The sequence below is a fragment of the Eschrichtius robustus genome, chromosome 1 (assembly GCF_028021215.1).
Source record: "Eschrichtius robustus isolate mEscRob2 chromosome 1, mEscRob2.pri, whole genome shotgun sequence".
NCBI classification, from domain to species: Eukaryota; Metazoa; Chordata; class Mammalia; order Artiodactyla; family Eschrichtiidae; genus Eschrichtius; species Eschrichtius robustus.
Genome location: NC_090824.1, coordinates 59,982,757 through 60,003,239, shown reverse-complemented (window position 1 = coordinate 60,003,239; position 20,483 = coordinate 59,982,757). Strand labels below are relative to the sequence as shown.

The following is a 20,483-nucleotide window of genomic DNA, read 5'->3' as shown; positions in this document are numbered from 1 at the left end:
CAATGCCTTCCTAATTTTAAAATAATCTATAAACCTGATCCCTATAAGCAAGGATGTTCCTCCTGCTTAACTAGTACTAGACAGGGAAGAGTAGGGAAAGAAGAAGAAAAGAGGGTATCTTTTTCTGTTTGGTTGTTATTTTTGTCTTCTATGCTTAAAATACATGCACAACTTATATTTCTAATTCAAACTGATGGATTGAGTACTTCAATCTACCTCCCCCTTCTTCCCAAGGTGCCAGTGAAATGATATAAATGGTACTGTTTAAAAAATAAATAAGAAAGAGTACTATCAGCAGACTAGAAATTTTGAGGAATCCAAACAACAGATTGTACTGGATTGACAAAAGAATTTTAAATATATATATTATGTATAATTTTAAAAATATATATACATATATATATTCCAAAAGTAAGCCAGATCGTCCCAAGGGAATATCTTAAAAACTCCACATTTAGAGTCAAAAAACACAAAAAGCAGCAATGGGCCAAAGAAGTGCAGTCAGCTCCAGAAACAGCAGCTAATGACAACAGATTTTAGCAATTCCTAAGAACAGCTCTCTGAGAAAAGTAGGCAATCTTCCCAGAGAAGGTTCTCAGAATAGAAATTGGGGGCTGAAAGATACAGAACAGAACACATGTTACAATGAATATCAAAACAAATATGACAACTCTCAAGAGATTCTAGAATTAAAATCATGGCAAAAGTAAAAATACCTCAACGAATGGGCTAAAAAGCATGTCTGAAGACCAAGTTAGAGATATGGAAAATAAACTTGAAGAAACCTCCAAGAAATAGGAGCAAAGAAGGAAAATATGAGGAAAAAAATAAAGATATGAAGAAATGCAGAAGTGCAGCATCAATCTAATGAATATAGAATAAAAAAGAAAAAAATAAAGTAAGCTGAAGAATGACAGGAGTCTTCAGAATGAAAGGACCTACCAAAAACCAAACATAATTAATGAAAAAATAATCAAACCTAAACGCAGCCTAATGAAATTTCAGAACTCTAAAATTAAAGAGAACATTCTAAAAATGTTCAGTGGGAAAAATAAGTTTCCTGAAAAGGACTAAGAATGAGACTACATCAAATTATCCAATAAACTATCTGTTAGAATACTAGCGAGGAATGGCTCAAAGATCCTATTGAAGATGGCCCACCCAAAGTACAAATGAAGTGAGAGGGAAAAATTAAAAAACATTTTTAGACATGCAAGACCTCAGAAAATTTATAATAAACAAAAGAACTGAGTACAATCCAAAAGAAACAGGGAATCTAGAAAAAACAAATTTAAAGGTATCCTAAGACTTTAATACATGAAAGATTCCCTAGCAAGCAGCAAAACTGCAATGACAAAGAATTACATCTCCTTCTCTATGTGTATAACCACTCCATTCCACAATTAACAATATTTATATACATTTGAAATGCTTTTATTTCTAATTTCTATAAGCAGTTATTGAACAAAAATACACAGTGCATTTTCAAGCTACATTATAGCTTCAGAAAAGAATGTCAATGATATACTTTGATGATAATTTTAAAAATCATGATTAACAAATCTAGGCAAGAGCAAGGAAAACGGCCTTTTACTTTTCATTTTTATACATCCTTGCATATTGTTTGAATGTTTTTATTAGGTATACTTATTACTTCTAAAACATTCTTAAACTAGATTAATAAACAAATAAAAATACTGTTTTCATACTGGGTATCATCCTGCTGAGGTAACAGCAGTCATGTAAAGCTGAAATATCAGTAAAGAACAAGAACAAATTAAAGTATACAAACCATGCACCTTCATAACTAGAACACAAAAAGCATTCAAACTTCAAGTTACTTATAAGTAAAAAAATAATAATAAACACTAAGTCCCAGTGAGCTATCTCCCATGCAAGCCTTCACACAAGCAAGGGCAGTTTGGGGAAAAGTACATGGAAGAAAGAAGAAGGAAGCTAGCAGCCAGCATAGAACAACTGCCAGATTCAAATGAAAACTTATTAAGGGGCACTAAAGAAAAGCAAGAAAATAATCAAGAGCATGAAAACGAAATAAATAAGAATAAAAGATCAGAGATAAAGTGGTTGAAATGCAAAACAAGCAAAGATCCAATTTATGTATAATTGGAGTTCTTAAAGAAGACAAAACAATGAAAAAGCTAACACTTAAAACTGTAATACAAGAAAACTTTATAGAAACAAAAGATTTGAATACACATATAGAAAAGGATCACCAGGCACTAGAGAAAGTTAACCCACAAGACATACTAGTAACACTCCAAGCAAATGATCAAATAATTTACAAGGGCAAGAGAATTAGGCTGGCATCAGTCTTCTCAAAAACAACATCAAAGCAAGAAAACAATGGAGCATCATTTTCAAAAACTATAGGAAAGAAAGTGAGAACCAAGGCTTTTTATATCCAACCAAGCTATCCTTCAAGTATAAAAAGGCCACAGAAAAGCAGTTTAAACATTCGACAGGTTAGGAAATTCTGTACCCTTAAGTCTTAAGAAATTTATTAGAAGACAAGTTTCATCCAACAAAGGGACTGAGACTACTCTGAGTATATCTTTTTGTACAACTGTGATTTGGAATCATGTTAATGCTTCCCTACGCATATATACACATGCAAAGCAAGAATGGGATTTTTAAAAAAGAAATGCACAGAATGTACACCAAATGAAAAACATAACCACACTAAGAGGAGGGAGGTTGTGGATAACTAACCCCGTTCACTTTTGAGTACAGTATATTTTGTCCTGTTTATCCTCAGAATGTTAAAAAATACTGAGCGCTAACTCCTAGGCTTCTTTTTCAGAGGTCCGAGCTAGAAATTCTAAAACTATTCTATGTGTATTCTAGGACGGAGCAAATAAGTAAACATATTTTGAATAGTCCGAACCAGGTTCCTGTGGTCAGAGAAGGGAGTTACAAATATGGGAAGGACAGAATAAACCCTGTGGTACTGAATTGGAATTAGATATATCTGAAAGAACTCTTGGTTTTTAATATATAGCGTTGTGGTTTTAATAGAGATAGACATAGATGTATGCAGGGGTACTTAGATATATGTGTATATATGCACACATACATACTTAATTATATAGGTATGTGTGTATATATACATTTATAGAAACACACATACATACATATACGTATGCACATACATATATTTCTTAGCTCCATCCACTAGGACATACAAGCAATGACATTCCAGTAACAGTGAGCACATGAAGCATCTAGATCTGCCTGGTGGAACCAAAGCTAAAAGAAACCAGGGCTTCAAAATGGCTGATATCAGGTCCAGGGCAGGTGTAAGATGAGTCTTGAACATCTTATTGTACTAGAAAGCAAGCAAATGTTCAGACAATGATGACATATAATAAGGACCCAGGAGCCAGCTTGAAGGGGCTCCCACTGGCCAAATCTGGGACAATTTGAGTATCAAAATAAATAATGACAGTAAAGGAATATAATCCATTGGATGAAATAAGAATCCACACCAATATAAATATATAAATGGGGAAGAACAGAATGCTCTTCCTCAAGTAGAAAGCCAACTAATAAATGTAGAAGAAGTTATGGAATTAGAAAGTCACTATTTAGCACCCATCACAATAATAATTGACCAGGCAAGAATCATGAATGGATGCTAAAACTATTGGGTAAAAGTTTGATGAATATACAAGGTATCTCCCCATTAGATACTTAACTCTACAGTGAAAATAATGTAACTCTACAGTGAAGAAACCTGGCAGAAACCACCTTATCCAAGTGATCAAAGCTAAGTAACAACAGTAGTAATAAAACTTCCTGATATGTTGCATAAGCAGAACACAAATCAGTTTTGCAATATTCCTGTGAAAAGTGCATAAGCTCAATCTACTCATGATTAAAAATCAGATAAACCCAAAAAGTATTGTCATGAAACACAAAGGAAAACTGTGGAACTGTTCCAGAATAAAGGACACCAAAGAGACATAACAATTGAATACAATACACGGTATTACTAGGATAACTGGTGAAATCTGAATAAAGTTTAAAGATTAGAAAATAGTGTTATATCAATGTTAATTTCATGATTGTTAAATGAACTGCGGTTATACAAAGGAATGTTCTCATGTAATTAAGAAATGCGCACTAAAGAACTTAGAAGTAAAGGGACATCACGTTTGTAACTGACTTTCAAATGGCTTTTTAAAATTTATATGTGTGTAACATATAAATAGATACCTATATATAGCTACATCTATATTTATAGAGAGAGCACACTATCTATATAAATATCTGGAGAGAGAAGGATAAAGCAAATGTAATAAAATGTTAACACTTGAGGAATCTGGGTGAAAGGTTTAAAGGAATTCTTTGAACCATTCTTGTAACTTTTCCATATGTTCGGAATTATGTCAAAGTAGAAAGTTAAAAGAATAAAAAAATGATAGCAACAGATAACTCACTGTAAAAAACAGGAAACCAGGAATCCACAGTGATATTAATAAATAAATGAATAAATTGAAAGTTTGATGAGGAATAGGATATTTGCATGGTTTCAAAGATCCTCACCATCTAATGTTTATTAATCACAAAAGGAGGGGAAATAAGAGTAATTTTACAGTGGAGAAACCTGACAGACACGCCTTAATGAGTGATCAAAGTGATAATCATCAATAATGGGCAAATGAAAATCATGTGCCACCTGAGAGGATACAATAAGAAAAGACCATTACTTCTGTGATATTCCTGCCAATGATGCAAGACCTCAATCTAATTGTGAGGCTACATCAAGACAAACCTAATTTGAGAGACACTCTATATACTGGCCTGAATCTTCCAAAGTGCCAAGGTCATGAAAGTCAAGGAAAGGCTGAGGACCTACACCAGACTAAAGGAGACTAAACGGACATAACCACTACATACATGCCTCTGAATTAAATCCTTTCAGTAAAAGAAATTATTGAGATAACCAGCGAAACTTGAATGAGTTTTGAGAATTAGATGGTAGTAATGTATCAGTGTTACGTATTGTACAGTACATCAGTGTATGTATCATATATTTCAAAACCTGACTTTGAAAGTTGTATTATGGTTATGTAGGAGAATATCCTGGTTTATAGGAAATACAACTAAAGTATTCAAGGGGTTGGTAACATCACTTCAGCAACTTAATCTCAAATAGTTCAGAAAAAAAGTCCTTTGCAGCTTGTCTATAAATTTAATAACATTTCAAATTTTAAAAAACATTTTTTAAAAAACTCTTCTAATTACAAAGCTAAGATATGTCAAGTGTAAAATTTTCAAATTCTACTTAAAAGTAAAACTCTCCTTAACCCACCACTGTTAACAATTGGGTAAACATCCTTCCAGAAGCCTCTCTATACACAAAAGGATATACCACAGATCAAACTTTAAATAAAATCACATATGTGCTGTCCTATGACCTGATTTTTCCACCCAGCGTTATCTTGTACATATCATTCCATACACACACATACACATTTACATTCCAAAACAAAGCTATTGTCACTACCTCAAGTAGTCCTACAGCTATGGAAAGTGCCACCCCAGAGGAACGCAAAGGTCTCTTTCCCTGTGGTACAGGCCACGGGTCTCGCTGCAGTTCTCCCAGAAGATCTGTGAGATTCATATCTATTTTCTGTACTGGCTGCAAGAATCTGCAAAACAAAATTAAATAAAAAGTCATTTATAAATGTTTGTGGGTGAGGGTTTAAGAAACAAATTGTCCACTTTCTTAAAAATAGAGAAAAATAATTTGAATACACGGTAGACCAATGGTTCTCAAACTTTTGTGTACATCAAAATTGGTGGGAGGGCTTTTTTTAACATAGATTGCTGGTTCCAGAGTTTTGTTTCAGTAGGTCTGGGGTGGTGACCAAAAATCTGCATTTCAAATAAGTTCCCAGGTGATGTTGCCCACTGGTGAGGAACCACACTGAGTACAGCTACTATAAATAAAACACTCAAACCAAGTATTACTTTGAGACTGCATCTTCCATTTACCAATCTAGTAAGTCTTAAGGTTACTGAATTAATTATGAGAAGATACATCAACTCAGTTTTAGTAAGACCACCTCTGATTAGTAAGTTTAGTGGAAAAAGCTACTACAAGGCTAAGGAGGCAAAATGAAAAGCTTGTGGGGGCACTATTTTTGCTTGGCTGCCCTCAACCACAAAAATTAAGTTTTTCTGAACTTAGAAAATCAAAAGTATATCAAAACTAAAGAAACTCCTTACATTGTAATAATGAAAAACCAACCTTTTCAGCGATGTGATTCTACCTCAACTCTTTAAAAAGTATACTAATGCAATATTTATATTCCTAAAAATATTTAACAATATAGTATCACTGAATCCCTACATTCAAGTTAAGGATATAGGATGCTTAAAATAGCCACACGAATTGTAAAATTCTCTTTGCTGTATTTATTACCTATTGGAAGGAGGTGGCTGCTGTACCTGAGGACCACGTGTTGCTTGAGTAACTGGTACTTTAGAGAGCCCCAGCATTTCCTGTAAAGAGATTATTTTTGTGATATCCATTTAATTACTCCTACAAAGATGTATCAAATATTTATGACATGCAAGGTGCTTCTGTAGGCATTAGGAACACAAAAATAAAGAACACAAAGTCTCTTCCCTCAGAAAGCAAAAGTTCTAGTTGGGGAGACTGTCAGGTAAACAGTAATACAATGAAATGATCATCGTAAGACAGCAAAGTACAAGGTGTTATGTGAGCAAAAAAGAGGGATACTAGCTCAGAAATACTTTATTTCTAATTAAGTAAAAGTAAGCTACTGTGTAACTTGAATTTCTCTATTTCTTAACTTGTCTTCATTCATTCCTTTCAGCAACTATATCGCAATGTGCCAGGTATCTAATGTTGAAAAAAATATATAGTCCCTGACCGTATGGAAATTTATATCTGGTGAAACAGACAAGAGTTAAATCATTAGCTAAATAAGTGTAAAACTGCAACTGTAATAAATATAAAGGAGAGATACAAGGAATTGTATTAATGGGGTTTATAAGGTACACACACCTTGTACGTCTATGCTTCTTAATTTTCTGACTTAATGCCTAACCAAACTGCCAGTTTTGTTCTGAATTTTAGATGTGTGCAGAATTCCTCTCTAGACACATGAAAATAATGTTATTTTACTAAAATTTTCTTGAATCTAGAAATGCTTAGTCATAAAGTAATAGAATAAAAGTATATAACAGAAAATCAGGAAGTCTAAAGATTTGCAAAAAAAAAAAAAAAAATTATTGAACCAATCCTGCAGTATTTCCTACACTGCTAGAAGGAACAGCAACTTTTTACTGAGGACTTATGTGCCAGATTCTGTGCTAAACTCTTTGTATATACTATTTCCTCACAAAATATAATGAAGTAGATTTTTAAATTCCTGCTTTGCAAATGAAAACTGACACTCAGAAGGGCTAAGTAACTTGCCTAAGGTTACAAAACTAGTAAGTAGCAAAGCAAGATATTAATCCAGATTTTGCTATAAAAGCCCTAAAAGAGTTTATACTACACTGAGTGTTCTCACTTACATCATTTCATTTAGTATTAAAATAAAATAATCTGGTAAAATAGGTATTGTTTATTCCTTTCCATAGAGGAGGAGAAAACAAGCAAAGAGATCAGCCCAAGATCACACAACTAGAAGAGTTTAAGATTTGAATCCAGAACTATTTGGGGAACAAAGACCAGGCTCTCTTCAACAAGATGGGTAGAGAAGGAAGATAAAAACATTTTGATGGAGAAAAAAATTTAGTTTGCATGCATTCATTGTTTCAAAAAGGCAGATGTTTTATGTATTACATACGTATTACATAATTTAAGTAAAAGGTATTCTGCAGTCAGAACTAGAAATAAACTACTTTAAATAAATTTACTGTTTAAAAATAACAGTAATAGCAAACATCTAAAAGCACAATCCGGGCTTTCCTGGTGGCACAGTGGTTGAGAATCTGCCTGCTAATGCAGGGGACACGGGTTCAGGCCCTGGTCTGGGAAGATCCCACATGCTGCGGAGCAACTAGGCCCGTGACCCACAATTACTGAGCCTGCGCGTCTGGAGCCTGTGCTCCGCAACAAGAGAGGCCGCGATAGTGAAGAGGCCCGTGCACCGCGATGAAGAGTGGTCCCCGCTTGCCGCAACTGGAGAAAGCCCTCGCACAGAAACGAAGACCCAACACAGACAAGAATAAATATAAAAATAAATAAATAAATAAATAAATAAAGATTACTAAAAGCACAATCCATTTAATTTTCATGACTGCCCTGTAAGATAGATACTATTATTATCTCCCTTTACACATGAAAAAACTAAGGTACATAGAGGTTAAAACTTGCCCACTCTCTCTTGTCTCATGGAAACAAGTGATCCTCCCCTTCAAGGTACTCTGCTTCTTATGCTCCTGAAGGAAGCCCTGTCATGTTTTGTGAAAGCTCCCTCTCCTCATCTCACTCTTGCTTTCACTCACCCTCTTTAGTCTCTTTCTTTTTGTGTATAAACACATTCAAGTGTCCCTCCTAAAGTAAACCTCTTTAACTCAGTCCTCTCTCTCTCAAACTTTCACACTATCTCCTTCCCTACCTTCAAAAACAAACCTCTTGAAAGAACACAGACTCTAATTTTCCCCACTTCTTCAAATCTTAGTCACTACTATGATTCACTATCATATTCACTGTTCATTTATCCTCCCCCTCCAAACCTGCATATTCCTCCAGTATTTCCTGCCTCGGTTAACTGCGGCACCACTATCCCAGTCTGCTAAGCTTCAAACTAGTCATCCTCAAAATCTTTTTTTTTTTCATTTTGGGCTACCTGGATGCCTCCAAAGTCTGATTTCATATCTGTCTACTTTATACCAGGCTTACCAATCAGGGTAATTTCTCAACTGGGGGTTGTATAAGAATCACTTAGAGGGACTTCCCTGGTGGCACAGTGGTTAAGAATCCGCCTGCCAATGCAGGGAACACAGGTTTGAGCCCTGGTCCGGGAAGATCCCACATGCCGTGGAGCAACTAAGTCCGTGCGCCACAACTGCTGAGCCTGCACTCTAAAGCCACGAGCCACAACTGCTGAGCCCGCAGGCCTAGAGCCCGTGCTCCACAACAAGAGAAGCCAACGCAATGAGAAGCCTGCACACTGCAATGAAGACCCAACGCAGCCAAAAATAAATAAATAAATAAATAAATTTATTAAAAAAAAAAAAAGAATCCGCCTGCCAACGCAGGGAACATGAGTTTGATCCCTGGTCCGGGATGATCCCACATGCCGCGGAACAACTAAGCCTGTGCGCCACAACTACTGAGCCTGCACTCTAGAGCCCACGAGCCACAACTACTGAGCCCACGTTCCACAACTACTGAAGCCCGTGCGCCTAGAGCCCGTGCTCGGCAACAAGAGAAGCCACCGCAATGAGAAGCCCATGCACCGCAGCGAAGAGTAGCCCTCACTCATCACAACTAGAGAAAGTCCGTGCACAGCAACGAAGACCCAACGCAGCCAAAAATTAACTAATTACTTAATTTTAAAAAAAGAATCACTTAGAAAGTTTTTCAAAACGCTTACATGAACAGTCTCTACCCTCTCAACTATCTTCCAGTTGAAGCACATATTCACTCACTCTCTTAGGATCTATCAAAATCTCTGGACAGGAAAAGATTTTGAAAAATACACCAAGATGATCCTAGTATGTTACACATAACTCCCTGCGTTGGAAGACAAAGCTTCAATTTGCCCCAAAGATAAAAATGTCCTAGTGTGTGAAAAAATATATATACTCATGGTTCACCTATTAACTCTCAAGCCTTAAAATATGCCCCCTTGCCAAACACAAAGTGTTTAGTGCCTAAGTGAGATGTAAAGAAACAAAAGCTAAAATTCTGTGGTTGCCCTCTCTCAGTCTTCAGCATGACTCTTCTATAAGCCCTTCAAATCTCTAGTAAAATAGCTTCAGTTTCACTCTAAATTTTAAAAATACTTCAAAAGTGAAGGGTCTTCAATCTCTACAATAAAAATTTAAGGCAAATGAAAGAACGCTGAGGCCAACACTAAAGGCTTTGTTATAATACAATTATATTAGTCATTCATAATATTTTCTAGAAACTTATATATAGAAGGCATTTATAGACATACATAGAGTGATGTGCACAAACAGTCTAAAACTACCATTCTTGTTGTTTACCTGGAGTTGTTTGGCAGACAGATCTTTTGTTCCTCTGAAGACATAGCTTTTTGAAATGCCCTCACATCCAAGTTCATGAACCTGCACCATTCTCCCAAAAGTAATTAGGCCAACCAAAGCTGTAGGTGGTAAAAGACTTAATGACATCTGCATAGATTCTTTCAGGGCTTGTAAGTCTTCATCTTCCATGCAAGTATCAACCACATAGAGGAATATCAAAGGCATCTGAGGACCACGCTTTTAAAAAATGGTGCGATAAAAAAAAATGTTTTAAAAGTATTAACACTTCAGCACAATACACAGGATAATCAGCAGAGGACTAATTAAATAATTTACAATACATTTACACAATGGAATCCTAATAAAGCCATTTCAGAAATGAAACAGGTTATATATGCATGGAGAGATATCCAAGACATCATCAAGTGAAAAATTCAGTTTAAAAACATTATTCATAGTTACATGAAGGAGATTTTCACTTTCAATTTTACTTAACTGCATGAGGTTTCATTTCTTATAACAAGCATTTATTTCTTTTAAAATAAGAAAATAGTAACTATAAAGCTTAAAAGCAAAATTAGGTGATTTTTATAAAATAATTATCTAACCCTGAATTGGATTTTAAGAGAACTGGAAACTAGCCAGAGTGGACAAATTACTGACTGGCTCAGTGAACCATATTCTGGTTTCTCTACAACATTCATAAAAAATATTACCTTAATACTTAAATATGTAAATAACTATGTAAAGCTGTTCAGAAAGGGAAGAAAAATGATTTTCTTAACAAGGGCCAATGCAAGAGTAATTTCATTATTAGACTTGGGAATATATCATTAGGCTCTAGCATCATACTGACCAAGTATTTGTAATTGACCTTCCAACTACAAAGCAAAATTGATACTTTACTGTTTATTGATCTATTCGGTATAGCAAACCACACCACCCCACCCAATACCTTGGCCACCTTTCAAATAACTACAACAGAAATTACCTTACTCAAACTGACCTTGACAGTTCTTACCTTTGAAATTCTCAATCAATTCAATGTAAGAATCAAGAATGATGCCTTTTAAGTCAGCTCAATTTAACAGTTATTTTGGTATAAATTACTGGATATTTTAAATTTCTTAAAGAGTTACTCTTACGTTCTTACCAGAACTACATATTCAATGCTAGAAAACTGAGGTAAAAGTTCAGCAGGTTGATTCAGTTCAGATATACCAGCATAAGTAGGTGGAAACTGCAGGTAGAAAAAAACAAAACATTTTAACAAATTATTTGTGAGTAATGAAATTTTAAACTGAAAATAATTATTTCCTGATCATTTAATTATTAAAAAGGATAGTTTCATCATATATAAAGTTATTTCATCTTTATTTTTAAATATGCATCTTTCTGCATATTTAGAGCAGTATTATAGCATTAACATATGCAACAGGGGTTTTCTTACCTGATTCCTTTGATAACAAAAGTTGCAAGCCCAGAGTTTTGCTCGATAATCCACTTGACTGTTTTAAGAAAAGATACAATAGCTCATGGTTCAGTTAAATTGTACAATAATCCTAATTTCAATAAAATTAATTTCTTTCTGAAAATGAATACATTCAAGTTGATATCAAAGCAATCTTTAAAAGCCATGTATTTTTAGGTGTTGCCATTATTTAATTCATACTTTTAACACATACAAGTTCACCAAAATGAATATATTGTAACTTTTAATATATCACAAATATCAACAATAAAATTAAGATAATCCTATTTTTTTCTCCAAATGGCTCAGTAACTTCTAAACTCAGATCTAGAAAGCATTTATTCAATAAAAATATATTTATTGAATGCCATTATTCTAGGTGCTGATGATAAAGAAGTAAACAAGATCAAAGGTCCCTGCTATCACAGAGTTTATATCTGTGATATATATCACAGAAGATACTTTTAGATAGTGATAATAAAGATTAAAGATTACAAAGCAGGACATGAGAATGTATTTGGGAGGGCTACTTTAAAGGAAAGCCTTCATTAATAAACAACTGAGGGACTTCCCTGGTGGCGCAGTGGTTAAGAACCCGCCTGCCAATGCAGGGGTCACGGGTTCGATCCCTGGTCTGGAAAGATCCCACATGCCGCGGAGCAACTAAGCCCGTGCGCCACAGCTACTGAGCCTGTGCTCTAGAGCCCGTGAGCCACAACTACTAAAGCCCGCACGCCCCAGGGCCTGCGTGCCACAACAAGAGAAGCCACAGTAATGAGAAGCCTGCGCACCACAACAAAGAGCCTTCTCGCCGCAACTAGAGAAAGCCCGCGCGCGGCAACGAAGACCCAAACGCAGCCAAAAAAATAAAAAATAAAAAAATAAACAACTGACATGTAATCGAATTGAAAAGAAACCAGTCATAGGAAAATCTGGGGGCAAAGCAATCCAGGCAGCACATATAGCTATTGCACAAAGTCTGTGGTAGAAGTAAGTTAGGTATATCCAAGGATAAGAGAGAGGGTAAGGCATAATGCAGATGAAAATAAAGAAAATGGGTGATACAAGATTAAGGCAGAAATACACAGAGGATAGATCATATAGGGCTTTATAGGTCTTGATAAGGGATATGGATTTTTCATTCCAGTGTGATAAGTAGCTATTGAACGATTTTAATAATCTAATATCCATTTGTAAAACTCTAGCTTCTGAGTGGAGAAGAGACTGCTGAAAAGCAAGAATGGAAACAGGAAGACCAGTTAGGAGGATAATGAAACCATCCAGGAAAAAGATGGTATATTTTGAAGTACCATGTTCTAGCAGAGAGTAAGAGACAGAATCCTGATGGTTCTGGAGATGGAATCGACCAGATTTGCTAGTGGACTGAGTGGAGAGAGAGGGAGCAGAAAGAGGAATAAAAGTTAATTCTTGAGAGTCTGGCTTATGTAACAAGAAATCATAACATTTTTCAAACACCATACCACTCAACTATGACTTTTCAAATGACACAAGATGGGATGATTGCCAGCATCAGTATCTAGAGAATACTGATAGAATCTAACAGTTTACACAGTGACAACTTCGCATTTGGTTTCTTATCAACTCACTACAACTAGCATGATCCTAAAATTTTATAGCTCTTTGGATCTGACTACCTTAATTTGAAAAAATAACTATAAACAAAAACAAAGACATTTTTATATAAATGAGCAAGAAAGAAACTACATTTTTTTTTTAATCATAGTGACACATTAGTTTTTTCCATATACTTTAATTACCATAAAGGATTCAAAACTGCACGGCAAGTGGTCCTACTACACAGAACAGGTTCATATTGAATGGGTGGCAAATCTGGTCTCTCCTTCAGTGGTGTAAATAAGGCTGCTACTGGAACGACCATTCTTGTAGCTTCCAGTCGACTTGATGGCCAAACATTCCAACTAAATCGGACTCCATCTCGTTCTTCATTTTGTTGGATGAATTCCAAATAGGTTGTCATTGTAGACCTTGATTCTTATTTCTGTAACAAAATTAAAGGATATTTTTAAATCCTCTTAAGAAAATTCAAAATAAGTATGTTTTTCCCACTTCCAGCAATATTAATCCATTAGAAATCATAGCCAAATGAAAATATTTATCTCAAAAAAAATTAGCAAACAACAATGACCACAATTAAAACAAAATAATGAATGGCTCTACAGAACCCAATGCCTATTAGGCCCAATGAGAGGTATTTTATCCTTTTTTATTCACTCTCAAAAAAAACTACGGCAAAAAATAATAAATAATAAAATAGATGTCCTATTGATTTAAGGCAAAAATGGGGGAAAATCTAGATCCTAAGTTTTCCGTATCAGCCTTGTGAGTTACATTATTCTAATAAATAGATTGTCAAAAACATTAAATTCTAAAACTCACATGCTTTTCTACCCAGAAAGTAGTAAGTTTCCACTAAACTTGCTAGAAGAGAATATTTAAGGGTGCAAAACAAAAATATTTTTCTAAAACTAGGTACTTCTATTTTAGACAGGTAATTTTTTTATCATGCATCATTTAACCTCTCTTGCAGAAACTTAGTTCAGAATACTTTTAACATTCCAACTTAAGAGAGTATTTTAAACTCTAATTTGAGATATATAATTTCAATATAATCATTTAACTTTACCACTGGAAGAGGGAGATGCCACTCTGGTTAGTGCCCAGTGTCAAGAGACATCTCCATCTTGTTATTCTTTAGCTTCCTGACTAGGATGCCAGCTCTCCTACCTGGGAAGCAGTTCTATCTATCTCATGCTCTCAAAATGCAACAGTGGTTAGTGATGCAAGGAAATTGTAAAATTTAAAGGTCTGAGAAGATAGAATTTCAAGTACTATGTGGCTGGCTAAAAGACTTGTGGGAGAGATGAATGGCATAAAGAACCGAAGAATTATGAAGGTAGGGTGCCAACAGAGGCAACATGGATGCTGAAGTAGCTAAGAACAACAATGGGATGAGGAACTGATTCTAAAATATAAGTAAGGGAAGAAAAGGTATTATTAGATACAATAACAATTTTAATTTTAGAAAAATGTCCAAATATATTTTAGTAATACAAATTACAGAAAGTGAGGCTTAACAAATCTTAAGTATCTTAAGCAGCTAAGACCTTTCCCTTCTCTAAAAGAAAGGTTATATGTCAATTATATCGCAATTAAAAAATAATAAAATAGGGCTTCCCTGGTGGCGCAGTGGTTGAGAGTCTGCCTGCCAATGCAGGGAACACGGGTTCGATCCCTGGTCTGGGAAGATCCCACATGCCGCGGAGCGACTGGGCCCGTGAGCCACAGTTACTGAGCCTGCGCGTCTGGAGCCTGTGCTCCGCAACAAGAGAGGTCGCGATAGTGAGAGGCCCGCGCACCGCGATGAGGAGTGGCCCCCGCTCGCCGCAATTAGAGAAGGCCCTCGCACAGAAACGAAGACCCAACACAGCCATAAAATAAATAAATAAATAAATAAAAATTAAAAAAAATAATAATAATAATAATAAAATAAAAATTAAACACTATTTCTTCCTACCAGAATTTCAGAGACAACTAAGGAATTTTATGCTATTCAAAAGCGATCATGTATTTTTCAGAGATTGATAAAGGGTAGAGAGAAATCCTAAGATATCTAGATTTGTTTAGAAAAGATTATTTTAAAGCTAAATACAGGAGACAGCTTTGAGAAAGATAATATGAGCTTTCAAGAAAAAGTGGCTGTTGAAAGATAATGATAAAACAAAGGTCTGGGATAATCAGAGAGGAGTTAGAAGATGCCAACCTCAGTTTTAACACAGGCAACAATAAGAGGAGAAACAACCTCTTCTGGGAGAGAAATGGTTTTTAGCAACAGCTTCCATGCTACAGATGTGAGTGTAAATTCTAGGAGTATGCAATCCCTCCCATTATTTCTACAGAACATAAAGCAAATGAAGTTTTCTGTTTATTACTTAATTGCATCTATAATCTGAGATACATCTAAAATGCATCACCAAAAAGCATCAAAAGACTATTAAAATATCCTCAACCAATCAGGGTTGTTCATTTGAACGACAAAACACAAAAAATGTTTTGAGTGACTATTTTCTCAATTCTCCAAGAATAGTATATAACTAGTACTTAGGTATTTGTTATATATTTTCTTAAAAATGGATGAAGTGAGCCTGTCACCTGCAAAACCATTCACAGTATTTGTTGCCAATGATAAAATCTGAGCTTTCTCAAATTTAAATTAAAAAATTAAAATTTTTGAAAACTTGTATCTAATACCATAAGCTTCACAACTTCCTAATATGTAAAGATTTTGCTGATGAGACCAGTAGTGATAATAATATGATCTTTTATATATTGTGTAATGAAACATGCCAACATTTGGAAGATACACATTATTCAGTGAAGCAAGATCTCCCAAATGATCTGTTCATGATGTTACAAAATCATGCATGGGTAAATGATCCATTCAAAGTGTAGGATAGACCAATGGGTTATAACGCAATAAGTACAAGAAGTTCATTTTTAAGGTTTCAGACTCCACACTGCAATTAACCCTTGATTTCTTAATTAAAACTGTCGAGTTTGGGTATAGTATCAAAGAATATGCATATTTTTTAATACGAAAAAGCTATTAATATTCTCTCTCCTTTTTCCAACTACGTACCTATGTGAAGCCAGACTTCCTTCACACAATTCAACCAAAACAACATATTACAATAGACTGCAAAGCAGTAGATATAAAAATCTACCTGTCTTCTATTAAGGTTTTTCTTTTTTTTCTGGATCTTATAATACTCTTAAGTATTATACGCTTTATAATGCTTAAGAGTATAAAGAGTTCTTGGGACTTCCCTGGTGGTGCAGTGGTTAAGAATCCTCCTGCCAATGCAGGGGACACGGGTTCAAGCCCTGGTCCAGGAAGATCCCACAGGCCGTGCCTGTGAGCCACAACTACTGAGTCCGCGTGCTGCAACTACTGAAGCCCATGTGCTTAGAGCCCATGCTCCGCAACAAGAGAAGCCACTGCAATAAGAAGCCTGTGCACCTCAACGAAGAGCAGCCCCCGCTTGCCGCAACTAGAGAAAGCCCGCGCAGCAACGAAGACCCAATGCAGCCAAAAATAAATAAATAAAATAAATAAATTTATAAGTGCATCCATTCTTCAAAAAAAAAACAGAAAAAGAGTATAATGAGGTCTTGAGAATCACCTCCTTAGGACTCTAGGGCTTAATTCAAAATCTGGGAGCCTAGTAGAGAAAGGCTCTATGAAACTTAGCATGAAGACATCTACACACAGGCAACAGCCAGATTTAAGTTTCTACAACAGGTAACAAAACCTGGACTGTAACTCCACATCCTTACTTTTTTTTTTTTTTAATTTTATTTATTTATTTATTTATTTATGGCTGTGTTGGGTCTTCCTTTCTGTGCGAGGGCTTTCTCTAGTTGCGGCAAGTGGGGGCCACTCTTCATCGCGGTGCGCGGGCCTCTCACTATTGTGGCCTCTCCTGTTGCGGAGCACAGGCTCCAGACGCGCAGGCTCAGTAATTGTGGCTCACGGGCCTAGTTGCTCCGCGGCATGTGGGATCCTCCCAGACCAGGGCTCGAACCCGTGTCCCCTGTATTGGCAGGCAGATTCTCAACCACTGTGACACCAGGGAAGCCCCATCCTTACTTTTTATTGAGACATACTAAATATCACCTGACTGAGTACAATTCCTTTCCTCTTCCTCACTCTTTTTCCTCTCAGTCTCTCTCCTCTAAGATCATATTTGTTCACTAAATCACATTTATTTCTTACCTTCTCACTTTCCAGCAGTGGTTTGAAAAAGTCCCACCTGTTTCTTCTTAACTGGTCCAATTACATAGGCATGCAAAACACCCCCCCAACTTCCCTCACCTTTCCAAGGGAGAAATTACTCAATCTTAAAATCACTCATTCTAGTACAAATTTTGCCAGGTTTGGTCCCATATTCAACAATAGCATATCTGAAATAAAGTCCTTTTACAAACCAGCTTTTTATAAAATGGCATTATTTGATAAGCATTCTCTCCCCTGATATTATGTTTGTCTAAAAGCATAAAACTAAATAAATACGATTCAAACACTATATTAGGATGCACACTTAATATACTAGTCGCTATATTTTTTTTTAAGTGGTACAAACACAAAAGACCATTCTAAAGAAATGTCTCATTTTTCAGCACAACTTATAATCATTGGGAGTTACTTTAGTTAAATACTTTCTCATGGTATAACTAAAAGCAAAGAAGCATTAAGTCACTTTAACCTAGAACATCAGATATGTGCCCACAGTATTTTAAAAGGCTTTACCTATTCAGTAATAATTAAAAGTTTTTAAATATTCCGATTTTAGCCCATTTATAGATAACTAAGTGCAAAACATTGTAAATTGCAAGTAAAATTTGAGTTCCTTCCCATCAGATATATTTGTTAACAATTACATGTGCCTCTCCCACTTTTCTGTCCTAAAATCTTCAATGAAGTGTCTTCAACTACTTCCCATGACTAGATTTATTATATTGGAAAAATAGCTTAACCCCTCTGATCCTCAATTTCTCATCTGTAAGATCAGGGGTTTGGGTTAGAAAACTACAAGACCCCTTCTAAATCTAAAATTCTGAGCCAATTAAAAATGACTGGACTTCCAAAATGATGTCCATTAGACTAGTGGAGAAGGGAGACAAGGAAGACAACACGCATTTATATTTAAATCTATATTTAAATCTAAAACTTCTTTTAACCAATTTAACTTGGCTAGTTATCCACGACTTTGAGGGGTGTAAGTTGAAGAAGTTCACGTGAAAACACGAATTCAACTTACTCAATCCAGTGATTACATGCAGATTTACTATGACTTTTCCCTTCCCACCAAAACGGGAAAACACTTAGGGCTGAATGAAGTAGGTACAAGTGGCCTAATCTGATAACTGAAGTCTATTTGTAATCAAGGCCCAAGGTGTTAGCTATACCTGGCACTTTTCTCCTTATCCCCTTTAACCCCCAAGGCCGAACTACGGGTGACGAAGTCACCTCGGTTCAAAGTCTAGGGCTCCTCAGCTCAGGCAGGGAATGAACCAAGAAGTCAAAGTACCCAGAAGCGGTGATGGGGTGGGGTGGGGAAGGTAGATCGGCCGGGAGCGGAGGGTGGGGTGCTGGGGGAGGTGCCCAAACAGCTGTTTTTCACCCGACTCCCATCTTTCGCACCTGATACAGGGCAGGTGGGTGAGGGGACCAGGTTCCCAGGCCCAGACAGAACTAAGCAGAGGGTGGTGGGTGAGCGGGTGACAAGTTCAGGGTTCCAGGCAGCCCCGCCGGGCCGGGTCGCAGCCCCTGCGCACCCCGCCCGCCCCGGGGCACCAAGACGGCAGAGCAGGCACCACCCTTGAGACCCCGGCCCGCGGACCCGCCGCCGCACAGCCGCCCCTCCCCCGCCTCCCACTGAGCGCCCGCGGACCCCCAAGGGAGCCGAGAGGAGGCAGCCCTGAAGTGGATCCTTACCACAGAGCCACCACGTACGAGATCCGCGCCTGTCGCAGCCTCTGCCTTACAAAATCCGCCCTCTCCGCCGAGCCAGAGCAGCCGTGGCACCGCAATCAGGGCCGGCGCCGCCCCGCCCCCGGCCTCGGCGCAGAACTCTGCGGGACTAACATGGCTGGTGCCGCTTCTGCCACGTCAAAGGGGGGGGGGGGGGAGGGGCGGGGCGTGAGGGGGAGGGAGGGGGAGGGGACGGTTCTGGGGGCGGGGCGACCGGGCCAGGGAACTGAAGGGGAGGGTGCGGGACCAGGGCGGAGCGGGGGGAGGGGATGGGGAGGGGAAAAGGGAGGGGAAGAGGCGGGTACCAGAGCTGGAGGGGCGGGGTGACAATGACAAACCTAACAGGGGTACTCAGAAGGGGCGGGGAGGGGCGCGGGACCTGGTGGAACAGGAGCGCGAGGGTGGGGTGCGCCATGGCGCTCCGGTCCCCTCTTCCCGGAGCCATGGCGGATCCCACTCCCCGCGGGTCTCATGATGTGTGACCTTCTGTCGCCAGACTCCTCAGCTTGCTGAGAGAAATGGAGGTGTCCTCTAGGACAGTGGTCCCCAAACTTTCTGGCACGAGGGACCGGTTTTGTGGAAGATAATTTTTCAGGGGTGGAGGGGTAATGGTTCAGGCGGTAATGGGAGCGATGGGGAGCGGTGGATTAAGCGTCCATTACTCCGCGCTGCTCACCTCCTGCTGTGCAGCCGGGTTCCTAACAGGCCGCAGACAGGTGAGGGTGGGGGCTTGGGGACCCCTGCTCTAGGACATCCTCTCCTCTAGGGACCGGGTTGATTCCAAGAAACACAGGCTGCATCGCCCCTGAGAAAGCAAAGTGAGAAGTTCGTTCTTTCACTTAGTGCAACAAACATTTACTGAACATCTATCTACTTTGTGCCAGGCACAGTAGCGATGCTGTGATACGATGTAGGCAAAACAGCCAAATGTCTGGTCTGGAAGAATTTATATACTATTTATACACTATTCATGTATTCCTAGTCAGTTTACCTCTTTCCTCCTACACTGCCTCTGCCACCTCTCCCCCTACACACACAAACACACACACACACACACACACACACAAACATACACACACACTACAATCTTTGGCTGATTAATCTTGATGTGTTTTCTGCTCTCTTTCCAAGAAAAGAACTGAGCAAAATAGGACAGACAGAAACTGGTTGGAAAGGCATTCGAGCTTGGTGGTCTCAGGCAACCCCACCCTTCAGTGA

The 20,483-nt window shown here is 37.7% G+C and overlaps 1 protein-coding gene across 1 annotated transcript in view; it reads right to left on the bottom strand.

Moving 5' to 3' along the window:
• Positions 1-19,395, bottom strand: part of SEC23A (SEC23 homolog A, COPII coat complex component) — a 62,127-nt gene extending 42,732 nt beyond the window's left edge. The window contains exons 1-7 of the mRNA XM_068545998.1: positions 19,230-19,395; positions 13,471-13,712; positions 11,672-11,729; positions 11,375-11,461; positions 10,222-10,458; positions 6,452-6,531; positions 5,531-5,675 (exon numbers count right to left, since the gene is read on the bottom strand). Coding sequence (XP_068402099.1) covers positions 5,531-5,675; positions 6,452-6,531; positions 10,222-10,458; positions 11,375-11,461; positions 11,672-11,729; positions 13,471-13,691 — 828 coding nt within the window. The 5' untranslated portion in view covers positions 13,692-13,712; positions 19,230-19,395. The remainder of the gene's footprint in view (positions 1-5,530; positions 5,676-6,451; positions 6,532-10,221; positions 10,459-11,374; positions 11,462-11,671; positions 11,730-13,470; positions 13,713-19,229) is intronic.
• Positions 19,396-20,483: the final 1,088 nt, after the last annotated feature.